At 38.3% G+C, this 13,835-nt stretch overlaps 1 protein-coding gene across 2 annotated transcripts in view; it reads left to right on the forward strand.

Moving 5' to 3' along the window:
* Positions 1-1,050: 1,050 nt before the first annotated feature.
* Positions 1,051-13,835, forward strand: part of siz (Brefeldin-resistant Arf-GEF family protein schizo) — a 47,990-nt gene continuing 35,205 nt past the window's right edge. For both annotated transcript variants that reach the window (XM_018539707.1, XM_018539708.1), the window contains exon 1: positions 1,051-1,298. In XM_018539707.1, the coding sequence (XP_018395209.1) occupies positions 1,051-1,298 (248 nt within the window). The remainder of the gene's footprint in view (positions 1,299-13,835) is intronic.

Consider the following 13,835-nt stretch of genomic DNA (forward strand, 5'->3'; position numbering starts at 1 on the left):
CGGAAAGGCGGCACGGTATAGTGACAAGTTCACATTTGTATGCATTTTCTTAAATGTATTAACTTATTTCTATGCACATTTTATCAATAATCTTATTTTTTCAACGAATCTGCTTAATAATTGCATTTAAATCTATTAATTTCATTAAAAAGTGCATAGTAACGTCAACTTGTCACTAGTCCGTGCCGCTTTTCCGCGCAGTTTTGGCTCCATGTAATAATAGGAGAAAATTAGCGTGGCTTACCGCGCGCGGTTCCTAGTTACTTTACCGCCTACCGCGTACCGCGTTCCGCGCTGCATGTAAAATCACCCTCGGCTGAAATCACACGGTACGGAATAGGTGTGCAAGTATATGCAGTCAGGGACGATATAAAAGGTTACGACATTTTTCTTTTTATAGGATTCAAAATGCAGCTTAGGCTGAAATCACACGATGCGGAATAGAACTGCGAAATAGAGAGAGTGCGTCATTCAAGCAACCCAATCGGTGCTAGAAAGCAAAATGCGGAATAATCGTCCCTGACTGCATATACTTGCACACCGATTGAGTTACTTGCCGAATCGAGCGACTAGTAGTACCGCGCGTAATCGGGCGATGGTGCCACGTGTCGCCACGTACGGCGGCGCGCGCACGCGCAGACGCGTCGGATACAATGAACCGGTGGAATCGTCGCATCGCGCTGGGTCCTAACGGCGAGGAACCGGAGGAACGCGACCGCGGCGCGGCTTCGCTCGCAATATGGCGAGTATGCGATGAGGGGCTGTCGCATCGTGCGTGCCTCGCCTCGTCTCATGCGCTGTAGTGACGTACGCTGATCGTGTGTCGTTCGGCCGTTGAAATATGCTGACAGGAACGCGGGTTCGTGGCAACCCGTCGTGAATCGGCGTGCGCGTTCTCTCGCGTGATCGCGTGTCGACGACGGTGACGAGGGCGACGGCGGCGACGACGACGACGACGTCGTACGTCTCCCCCGGGTACGTGGAGCGGAGCAGCGTTCGCGCGACGTTCGTTCCGCGGAGCGCGCGGGAGAACGAAGGTAAACAAACGACATGAGCGCGGTACTCGGCGGTAGCGTCGGCGGCGAGACGGCGCCGGCGGGCGCCCTCCTGGGGGACCCGGATGTCGAGGGCATCCTCGAGGAGAAGAACCAGCTCATCAGCCGGCAGTACGCGGAGATCGAGAGGCTGCAGCGCGAGCTCGCCGAGGTCGTCGGCGAACGGGACGCTCTGCTCTGCGAGGTGTCGAAATTTAAGTTCGAGCGCGAGATGACCGACCTCAAGCGACTGCACGATGACAGGTACGCGCTAACCCGTTTTTAGCCCGCTAACCAGAGACAGCTCTCGTAAAGATTCCTCTCCTCTCTCACTCTCTCGTCTCCTCGATCCTCCTGCTCTTCACTTCCCACTCGACGATCGCTCTGTCGAGGGGAAAAAGAAGGTAGAAACGAGGAATCGCACTCCCCGTACATTTGTTTCTTTGTTTTCTTTTGCACGTCCTTCCGCATTTTTCCCTCCGTAACGCCTTGTTTAAGGCGCGGAAAGTGTAACGCCGTGCAAATTGTTAAGTGTACGAGCTCGATCGCGGATGAAAAATTCATTTTTCCTGGCGTGAAAGTGCTCTTCTTTTCTTTCTCGTTGTACATTTTCTTTTGTGTTAATAATGTTATGTTAATTCTCTTTATATATCTCTCGTCGATTTGACGTATGTCTCTCACGCCTTTTTTTTTATACCTAAACGCCGCGGTGAGCAGCGCGCGGTTTCGGGATAAGACGGGAAGAAAGGGACAAAAAGATGTGGGTGGTACAATACAAAGAACTTCACGAAAGAGATCTGTCCGTCCCACTCAAATTCTTTTACACTCTTCGTGCTTGAAACGAGATAAAATAAAAAAGCGTATATAGCGAGTACAGCCAAGTGTCACGCGAAAAAAAAAAGAATCTACATTTTTATTCCTTCGAATGGAACAATGGGAGATACAAAGGAAATTGTGGTACAGTATTTTATTTACATTCTCGTTTATTTGCGCCTTCGCGAATGGAAAAACGAGGACGCGGGCAAAGAGTCGCGGAAACCGAAAAAGGGCGTATCCGCCTTTTTTCCCGCGCATTTAAGCCGCGTTGTTTTTTTTTTTTTTCCGCCCCGCGACTTTCCAGGCCGATCGTGTAGCCGCGGCAACGTTTTCCGCGACGTCGTTTATTTCCCAGTTTTCGACGCGGTCCACCGTAGAAAATCCAGCGTGAATCGAGTTATATCAGGGGGGTGGGGGGTGGTTCACCCTCGCTCGTGCGACTCGTGCGGGCGAATCACGTCGCCTTGCCCCTTCTACTCTCCGCCGTCCTCTCGCTCTTCTGAAAAAGCCATCGGATGTCAATCATCGTGCGGATTGATATTGCAATCGGCAAGCGCGCGCGATTCGGGGGATGCATTCTCGCGCAAATTTTCCCGTCGCCGTCTGATGGATATCGCCGACATCGCGAAAATGCGAGGCATGCAATTCGCGCGCGTACGCTCGGAACGAGAGAGATACATACCGTTTCTCGTTGGATTAACCCTTTGTATCGCGACGTCGTTGTTTCCGCCTATTACGATCGAACGCTGACCGACGGTTGCCACACGCGCGTCCGCGAGCCTCTGCTTGTCGATCAGTCTTTTCTCCCTGGTTCAACAAGTAGCCGAGTGAACGAACCGAAAGAGTTCAAACGGATGAAACGTAACTTATATGTTTCCGAGAAAAGAAAAAGGACAGGCAAATGAGAGCTGTTAGTGCTATTACACAGTTTTTATTGCGAGTCTGTTAATGATTCTATTTTTTGTTGTTGTTATCTATACATTCATCGACATTTATTAATGATTTGTAGATACTGACACGTGTCTAACGACAATTTTGAATTGTATATAATGTCCGTTGTATAATGAAAATTATATTTGAAATCGAACGGAGGTGCACTTTCCTTAGTAAAACTGCTCTTACCAGCCATAAAATTGTTAAGAGGCCTTTACAAATAAGAAATTGAGAACTACCCAAATTTTGTTGAAATGCGTCTTTATTCGTAATTTTTTATTTTTTGTATTCAGTAATCTTGAAAATGGCTGGAAAAAAAAACAGTCGAAACGTCGATGAATGTATAGATTTAATAATAAAAGGTAGAAATAACTCTCATTTGCCCGTTTTTTTAAATATATCATTTTTTAAGATTGAGAGCTCTATTGTAATATTATCTATTGTTATTAATTTCATGTATTTTCCTTTAATTATTCTAAAAAAGAAAATGTAAACTCGTAGAAATGAATATATTTTTGCAGATTGAATTTTTTACTCTTGTTGAACAAAATTAATTTATGTTATAAATATCTGTTGCGAGCTTTTTCATACGCAGGATTAATACGTTTGATCCATCATATTCACCGAATGATGGTTTTTTTGATGGATTTCATATCTTTTTATCGGAAGAAGGTTATTAATATTACAACTGATATCCTTCTGCAGGTGAAAGAAAGTTATTAAAATTAAACGATATTTTATCGCACAATTTCAGTTTTTAATATTGTACATGTTTGTAAATAAAACTTGAAGTAGAGTATTCCATTGAATCAACGTCCATTTGAAATTAAACTGTATAATTTTATCATCTATTTGCTCTCTTCAAGTTTAATTTCTCTCGTTCCCATATTTAACTTATTTTGATCGTCTGATAATTATAAATATCTCTGGAATATATTATACAACCTTGATTACAAATATAAAGAATCTTTACTAAATTGACATAAGCGTTCTGTATATTTAATTAAAAGTAAATAATAAAATAATCAAATAAAATAATTTTATTGAAAGATGATATCTATTTTTATATTGTAATATTTTAATATTTTGTTTAATATATTTTAATGATTTTTATATTTTAATATGTTACAAAAAAAGTACAGCTACATCTAAAACTCTCGGTATTGTATAGAAACGTAATAATCATCGATTTAATATTTTATTAATTTTTTTTCCTTTATCTTTTATTATCACCTTTTCCGAGAAAATACAATAAATTGAGAGTGCTTTGTAATGTATTGTTAAGAAAAATCGATTGATATCAGAAGCCTCTCTCCGCAACGAAACATTTTTTTAGACATCGCTCTACTCGCTTATATCACATTATGAAAATATCTATGACGCGATGTAATTCGTCGTATAGTGTTTAGTCGTACGTTTTGTTTCTTTGACGTTTAAGTATTTATATATCAACAGTTTCCAGGGAATGTACATATGTACTGTCGTACGTATGAAACCGTGACAATAACGCGAGTCATTAAAGCGATCGCAAGAGAGAGAGAGAGAGAGAGATCCGCGCTGTCCGCTGCTATCAATGTGCAAACGCGTGTCTAGATAAATTGATAATCTACAACAGAGAGGGGCAGAATACACCTGGCATTGTGTCCGAGTCATCAAATTACGGATATATCAGGGGCTGCGCCAAGCGTCTAGTCGTTAATGTGATACGCAGTCATTCAACGCGGACACGAAATGTCGCGGAATATGATTATTCGGCTGCTATGCCGGTTTAAATCCCGTTCCCTTTCCCACCTTGTAAAACGCTATATAACGATAGCGAGAGACAGAAATTTGTGGAACGATGGTACGGAAACCAGTAGAGCCGACATTTAATTAGTATATATTAATTAATACCCCAGCCAGGTGAATATAGTCTCAAGCCGTATTTTCCTAACCGTCTCCACCGTTCTAGGAAAGAATATTTTCCAACGCAAAGTGCGCACCGTGTTATTCACTTGCGTGAATATTTCAATTAATGTGATATCACATTGCTCCATATATGCTTTCGAGTACAATAGAATTAATATAGAAAATTCTGTTCAGTCGTGCGATACGTTTGTCCCTCTCTGCGGATATATACCGCGCTTAATTAAAAGCGTTATAAGTACACTCGTCAGAAGGAAACGGACCGCGTTGCAAGATCGCGTCATATCTTAATAAGGACAACTCGAATGCGTACGTTGCATTCATATGCGTGTACTCCCCTAACGCATTGTCGTGAGAGTACACGCCGTATATAGGGAGTTATAATAATCAACCACTGGGTAAAGCAGGCGCGTATCGTCCATCTGGAAAATAGTGTGCGCCTAACGCGTAAGACGTTCCCACAAGATAGGAGGGACAGAGACGTGATAGTCGTGTTGTTACACGCGGTGTACGCTATAATAACAATAATTGGTAATTGTATGTCGGGGGCACTTCGATCTTTTCTACGACAGATACGTAATCTTGCCCTTCCGATGGGCTCGTCGATTCAACTGTTTAAGCCTGTTTCACAATAGGGTCGCACAAGTCGTAAGAAATTGGCCTGCAATCACAGTTGAATACGAAAAAAAAAAAATAATCGACCATGATTGGTTAATTTCTTACGACCTTATTGTAGAACAGGCATTATGGAATCTTTCGAATGGCTGCTGCTCTCTGATGTTGTACATATTTACACGAGTACTTTCCAGCGAGAGATACACATGACACAGCGTAATATAATGAATCGTTTAATCTTTGTTTGACATCGGCAAACAGCAAGGATATAATGATTCACTGAGTAATCTGCCCGAGATTTTTAATTTTCTGTATAATTAATTTGTGGTTATACGGAAAGGACGGTTTTGCTTTTAATATTAAAAAATTTAGCTACAGATATAAAAATAATTTTTTTGTCTATTAACGTAATTACATGGGGAATCTCAAGCATGATGAGTAATGCTGCAAAATTTTTGATATTCTAGCAATTAGCTCTTGGATGATTATTTTGATGACCCAATAAAGTCATTTTCATGTATATCTAACTAAATTTTTAAATACAACATCCTTTTTGAGTAGATTTAATGTAAATTGTACTTGTAAAATTTGTAATTTTCTAGTTGTGGTTAATCACTAAATTGATGCTTTTGTAGTAATTTTAAAATTATACCATTACAAAAACTATCAGTTTAGTGATTAGATTGTAACTAAAAAGCACAATTATCAAGTTAAGTGAAGTTAAGTTTAAATTACAAATTAGCCAAAATATGAAAAGGTTGAAGAATTAATTATAGATATCTATAATTTATATCCTTTTTGATATATCTCGAGATTTATTTCTATCAATGTAGATTAATTTTAATCTCGGTTCAACCGAATTGTTAGAACTAGAAAGAGACGAAGAGGTAATTGAAGATACGCTAAAATTAAAATTAAACCACATTGGTAAAAATGGGTATAAATCTACTAGAATTTCAAGTAATGCAACAAGATTTTTTAGTGTAATATTTTTTAATGTTAATGACCGTTTGATGTTCTTTCGATGACATTTTATGATACTTCGCGTCGCGTTTCTCCAATGACGAAATCGATTTGCGCGGCTTTGAACGGGAAGAAAAATCATGGGCCGCAAAATCCAAGCGTTCAACGATCGCGGCAGCAAGAGGAGTCCCCAAAGCAGTGACCTTGAAACATCCTATTGACCTGCTGGGGATCTCGCTTTGAAACCGTCTAACTTTACTAAGCTTGTGATTTAATACATCTGGGTTGCAGAACCGGTCCGTCTCGAACTTCGGAAACTTCTCCCGTGTCTCGTGTGAGCTCTTTATCTCGCGTCCGCGCGCACGCCCAATTGTAAGTATTATAGTATCGCGGGACTTGCGTGGAAACTACCTCCTCGCTCTCTAGCAAAATGCTAATTGAACAAACACGCGTGACGCGAACGACATGGCCGATCTTATTCTTCTTCTGACGACGTCGGTGCCGTTCGAGACCTCATAATAAAAAACATTTTGTATTTGTGTTGGAAACAGTCCACTCAAGTCCTTATTACAATTTTGTATTAAACTTTTCACGTACCTATTTAAATGTTAATTTAATTTAATGTGATTATATATATGTCATTTAAACAATTTATGTTAAATATACAATATTTTTTAGTGTTAAAATAATACAAACAATGTGTTTTAAATTCTAAAATAAATTAATAAAATATGAGTTACTTTAAAATATACCGTAAATGTTAGTTTCACTGAAGAAAAAATATGTTTTCATGGTTTGTTTACAAACTGCGTCAGTACTATCTTTTTTGTGTTTATTTTTTATAATAATATTTGCGTTAGTTTCTAAAACTAATCATCTTGTGTTAAATTTAACACAAATTTTCCAACGGTGCTCTGAAAACGTATATAAAAACTCGCGCAACATAGCGTATCTTCGTTTCGTAAAAAAAGAAATCGTTCGATTTTACAAATCGTTATGAGGCGAGGTCGACCGGTCACGCCAAATATATCCCGCAACATAGTTTACCACGATTGGAAGGTTGAGAGATATTTGACACAGATTCGCGGCCGTTCGCGACGCATCCGGCGTGTCCATTGTTTCCCAAAATTTATTGCGTCGACGATGTCGTGGGGACTAGACGAATTTCAGACCTTCACGCGCCCGTTATCGAGCGCGCGTTTCTCGCACGCGAGAGATCTCTCCATAATTCGATAAGTAATTAATTCCTTTAACGTCATTATTTTCTGCTTTTTTTGCGCATTTTGTTCTTAACTTTATCAGCTGTGCAAACAGTTTGCCTCGAGTGTGTCTCCTTTAAATGAGTCCTCCCTTTCGCATTTGACGTCAATTCTTATCAAGGTTGAAATTACGTAAAATGAAAAGATATATGCAGTCTCTATCCGTTACTTTGTAAGAGAAAGAAAAAAAAGAGATATAAATAATTATGAAAAGATATAAATACCTTTTATTATTTTATAACGGATACTTTAATTAATACGTAACAGTGAGCTGCATATACTTATAAATACTGACAAATACTAACAAAAGTAACAGTTCGAGTTGTTTAATTATATAATAACTATTAATTCCACGAAGGTTGTATAGATAATATTTTTTACGCCAAAAAATTGCGCCGTAAATTATGGAGATATGAAAAATGAGCTAAAATTATAGATGAACTACACTGTTAAATCTATAGTATCAAATCTAATTTAAGTCACCATTACTCTTACTTAATATATCGTTATTATGTACAAAACGGTTTAATTTCCAATTGCATAGCGTCAAATTGACACTATATGTTATCAAATTTAATGATTGTTTTGGTATAAAATAACGATGTATTAGAAAGCAGTGGTGATTAAATTAGGTTAAATTTGACACTATAAATTTAAGAGTGACCACTGTAATATTGGATATAAAAATGTTAGTTAAAATCAATTCTGCTCACTTTATTTATAAGACATTAATTTTTCTCGTTTATGTCTACTTAATATAGAAGATGACAGAGACAGAATTTATATCATAACTATATTTGTCAAATTTTCAAATCAGATAAAGAAAATCTGTAACGTTCAATCATGTGATTATGATTCATATTTGTGATTATGAGACCTAAATTTTTCTGCATATATCGTTAGAATATTGCATTATACGCGCTATAAATTCTACGCAAATGATAAAAATTTTCTATCAGATACAAAAAACATATATAATGCTAGTCGGAATTGCAAAATATTTTTTTGCATGCAAGTAAACACGACGTCCTATCTACTTTGGACTTTCCACACGCAGACAAATGCATTGTATCGTATACGCGAGTAATAATTATTTGTTTCATTCATCACAAGTATTTCAAATGTTCATATATCTGCAAATCTGTCATAAATTCATCACAAAAGTATCAAATTCTCACTCTCTCAGTATAAGCTGAATATTATATATTTCAATTAAGATTATTAAATTAAAACAACATAATACATATATAATAATGAGTTTTAAAAAATTTTTAATAAATATATTTTGAGATTATTATGAAGAAAATATTCTTTGTTAAAGATATCTCTGTCACTTACTATAAAAGGAAGGAAGTAAATTGAGTAATCACTTCTCTTTGCAGTAGAATATTCGTGTGCGCGAGAAAATTGCATGCTCTTTAAAGATTAAAACGCCTCTCCGGAGGTTTTTCGTATTTGGCGTGTGATCATGCTAACGGCCATACGTTTCCTCATCTGCGGCAAAAAATCGACTTGGTCACGGCTCGGAAAAACGTAATACGCGGTCGAAAAGAGATTTATGCTTCCAAGAAGCGGCGAACATACTGTCCTAACGCTCTTGTGTCCTTTTACATCTGGCACGAACATGTTAAAGCAATGCTCTCGACATCCAAGACCCTCTCGAGCCTTACTAAACGTTAACAAGCTTTTTTTTTTTCCTACATCTATTCTCGTGATATTTCTTGAAGACAGTTGTAGATTTTCCTGATGGAAACATCTTCCTTCTCTGGCGACAAATTATGAACTTTCTAAATATCTAAGCTTTCAATTTCTTCAATTATTTTATTATCACTCCATTTATATATTAAACAGCTTCAGCAACTTCAGCTTTAATTTATAATTATTTAATTCTTCTGTCGGTATATGTCATATCAAGAGTTTTAAACAATACAGGTGTTTATATTTGTGTACTTATATTTCGTTATAACGCTTCAAAAATCCCTTCGAAGAGTATTTTTCATACTTTATCTCGTTTTTATTTTAACGGAAATCTTTTGAAACACGCGGTTGTGAAAAGGTGAAAAATTATGCATTGACAGAAGGGTTAAGCGAACACTTTGAGAATATTTAATATATAATCATACGATTGTATCTAAAGTCACGACTCTTGGTTGCGCAGTCCTTCAATGCTGATTGCATCCTACGAGAGTAGCTCTACTTCTCTTTTTGTCTTCATTGAGCAACATTTAAGCGCCGATTGACATTTGATTACCTTTATCGGATGTGGGCAAGGCTTTCATAGCGGTTCCAAAGTTCGATTTCGAGTCTCCACAATGGGACGATTAGCTACGTCCCTTGCGCGACTAATTGGCACCAATTAGCATGATGATGATTGCAAAACTACTAATCATTAATGCAAAGCGTGTGCGTAGGAAAAATACAGAGAGAGAGAGAGAGAGAGAGAGAACGTGATGTTTTTGTTGTCATCGCCTGGTGAGAGGATCGCGTGCTTCTCTTACTGTTTTCTTTCTTTCTCTTTCGCCTCTCCGATGCGACGACGAAAATAGTTTATTTCCCTGTGGACCACTGCAAGGAGGACTTTGGACTTTTAATCCCACTTTTGTGCGCTGCATGCACGCGACAAAGTCTTGCGCTCTACTTGTCTTGAAATCTCCTATTTGCAAAATATGTAAAGCTTCAAATGCAGCATTATTGCTTGTCGTCTCTCCTTTGAAGCCTTTTAACCTTAATTAATAAAACTTTTTCTCACCCTTGGCAATAATTACGATCGTAATCTCGATGCTTACCGATTCTATGAAATTTTTATGCATCCATAGAGACGTCCAAAAAATTAATTTGGTATGAAAGAGAATTAATTCTATTCAAAGTTCTATTAAATTTAATTTAGTTCCAGACCTCTCCCGATAAAATAACCAAAGAAGACGACTTTGGAGATTAAAGAAGAATTAATCATTTAACGATGACGGATGAAATTATCGTATAATTATTCGTATAATTATAAGAAACCGTAATTCCGTAACCGTAAGTCAGCTAAGCTAGTTCTACGAATATGGTCAGACGGAAAGAAATCGATTTAACGAGAAATTGGCAATTCTCAGCGAGTATTAGTGCGGTAGGCGTGGTATAAATCGCATTACCAGATAAACAGGTTCGGCATTTCGGCCAAGGCTGTTGTTCGGTAGTGACGGAGCGTCACTGCCGTTAACTGTCACTACCGCATCCTCGCGTGTCGTGTGCGTGCAAAACGGTGCATCACGCCGCGCATCACTCCGTTATATATGTGTACGTGAAATCGTCGCCTTGAAGTTGTTCAGTGGCGCTCAGTTATAGATTCGCACAACAGGAATTCGTTACCAGTTAAAACTTACCGCATGAACGAATCGGCGAGTTCAAGGGAAGTCCGTTCTCGTTTTGCAAAAGTGTTTCCGTATTCGGCATTGCTATATTTATACTCGAGGAATAGGATCGAATGTCCTCCAAAGATTGGAGCTCTCCACGAGCTCTCTCTTTTTCTCTTTATGGACTCCGTAAATGAATCCACTTATGCGCGCTTCTATAGTTAGCCGGGTATAGACCACCACGCGGAATGGAGTCTAAATCTAAAAGCTTCCCAGTGTGACTACTTTTAAACTCTCCTAGGGCCCTTTGTATCCGCGAGGAGCTTTATGACCCTTCGGCGTGTCGTAGACACGCGCCCACGTCCAGACAGATAAAATGTGCGCGTGCCGATCGAAACTCGTCGGGGTATCTCTCTCTCCAAATGGCCGATAAACGGAAGCGGACTGCGCGAATCGATGCATGAAGGACTAAAATTGTGCGCGAGACGCGGAACCAACAATGTTAGGGATTCCGACACGTAGGGAATTTTCACGTCATCGTCTGCGTTCTCTGCGTAATCCGCGCGTGGCGTAGCGTAACGCAATATAGTTATCGTCATGCAATATATTGCTGCGAGAGGAATGGGAAAATAGCGACTGACAATCGCGGTACAGAGTGGGCCGATTTATACGATTTTCCGGTTACCACGTAACTACGATGTTACGACGCGTATTGTCGAGTGTCTGAGATGAACGATGATTTAAATATGGAAATCGAGCGCGATTCGTTGCTTTTTGGTCCCCCTGTCTGACTAAATTTCACACGCACGTCTACATAATAGTAGACTTCATAATAACACCAACCAGATCCCGATACTTCGGGAAGATAAATACACATATTACATTTATGCATGGAAAGAACGGTTTTATTAGGGTCATTAAAAAATTGAATGACTCTAAAAACTCCTTTTACTAAATATAGATCTGAAAATAATTTTGTTGGATTATCAAAATAATTATGTAGAGTGCTTTAAAGTGATTGCTATTAGAAAACTTCTTACAGCATTGTCATCATAAACATTCATGCATTCTATGTAATCATGATGATCCAAAATTATTTTTAGATCTGTATGATAAATTTTTAGATACTTTAGTAAAATGATTCTTTTCATAGATCTTATAATCAGACGAGATACAGCCATTTTTAATTGGCCATATTTTAACAACCTATATAGACTCTGTATTTAAATACTTCGATCAAAATCGAGCATAACAATTAAGTTGATAATTGAAATTGAATGTCCAAATTACAGAATCAAGATGTTTTGGATCACAGATCCTTCTTCAATTATAATGTTCGCGGTTTAAAATTTACATTTGTACGCAGAGTTCTTCTTTTTGTCCTCTCTAATCATATTTTTAGACCAGCGTGAATAAAGTATAATCTCTTGCGTGATTTTGTTAAAACTGGAGACCTAGCATACAAAACACAGCTCGTCTCCAAGTCCTAATTAGAGGATCTCTATATATTGCATTATATAGAACATTGCCATGCCTGTTTTATTTATGCGGCTCTTGAATTTGATATGAGAGAGCATCAACTACATATTCTTCATAAATATAAATGGCTCCTTTATTTTCCATCTAGCCACTCCTTTTCTACTTTTACAGCTATCGGTGTGGTATACGGGGTTGAAAAATGTGCATTACGAGTCTCGCCACGGCGAGTCTTGTCGACACGAGACGCTCGCTCGACATTAATTAAATTTTTCCTCGTGCAGAGAATCACGGTCAAGCACAGTGAGCTTAACCGCGTTACTCTTATTTCGTAGTACATATAGTGGGTATATCCAGGGTGGATTCTCTTGTACTACACGGAGCTCGGTTACATGGGGCGGTTAACAGTCTGGTGTATCGTAGATACGCGCACGCGCGCGGGCGTGGACTAAATGGATCGCAATATCAAAGCGTTTGCCGCTTGGCCGAAATATTGCATCGGACCTGCCGCTATCGATTACTGATTGAAAGTATTTTGGCTCGGTTGGATATAGCGGCAGAGGATGGATATGTACGTTAGTGCGCGAATCTGGGACGTTCTAACCGAGTACGGTAGCGAGCACTTCAAGACGACCGGTTGATAAGCACTTATAAGGACACCAAGTATCTCTCCAATCGCTCTTAATGCAATCAATCGAACGCACGAAATCGTATACGACAAGTATGTCAACTCTACGAGGTGTGTCGATAGACAGCTGTTCGCGAGATAACGTTCTCTGTGGAAAATTTATATGTGCATTTCTCTTCATGAAAATCTTATTCAAGTCCGTTTTCTCATTTTTTTTTATTAACTTGTGATTTAGACTTAATCTCACTTAGGCCCGTTTTTATAATGCATGGTCACCTAAAGATTAAAGGCCACCAAGAGATTCATAATGAAATTCAGTCATAAACTTCTTGGTAACCTTTAATCTTTAGGTATCATATATCGTGAAAATGGGCTTTAGCCTTGTGCATGGTAATGTAAAAATTGTGTTTTTTAAGTTATAATTAATCACTAACTGATATAGTTTCATGGTAACTTTAAAATTATTTTACTACAAAACCATCAGTTTAATGATTTAATCGTAGCCAGAAAAATAGAATTTTCATATGATTATCAGATTACCAAGTCTAGCCACAAGTTAACCAGAAAATGAAAAGTCAGGCCTCTCAGTATCATCTTGTCATTATAGATATCTTATTTTATCTCTACTTATCCTTTATCTTTATTAAAGTTTATCTAAATAATTAACTATATTTATAAGAAATATAAGATTGTATTGCACTTATCTATACTTCCGAAGAGCGATTCGTTTAGTTCTTTTGTTACTTCGAAAAAGTGTCTGCGACGCAATAAAGCTCTTTTATAAAGAAGGATTGTCATGATTTGTGACAAGAAGAGAGAGAGAGAGAGAGAGAGAGAGAGAGAGAGAGAGAGAGAGAGAGAGAGAGAG

Source organism: Cyphomyrmex costatus, unplaced genomic scaffold, assembly GCF_001594065.2.
Source record: "Cyphomyrmex costatus isolate MS0001 unplaced genomic scaffold, Ccosl1.0 scaffold219, whole genome shotgun sequence".
Lineage (NCBI taxonomy): Eukaryota > Metazoa > Arthropoda > Insecta > Hymenoptera > Formicidae > Cyphomyrmex > Cyphomyrmex costatus.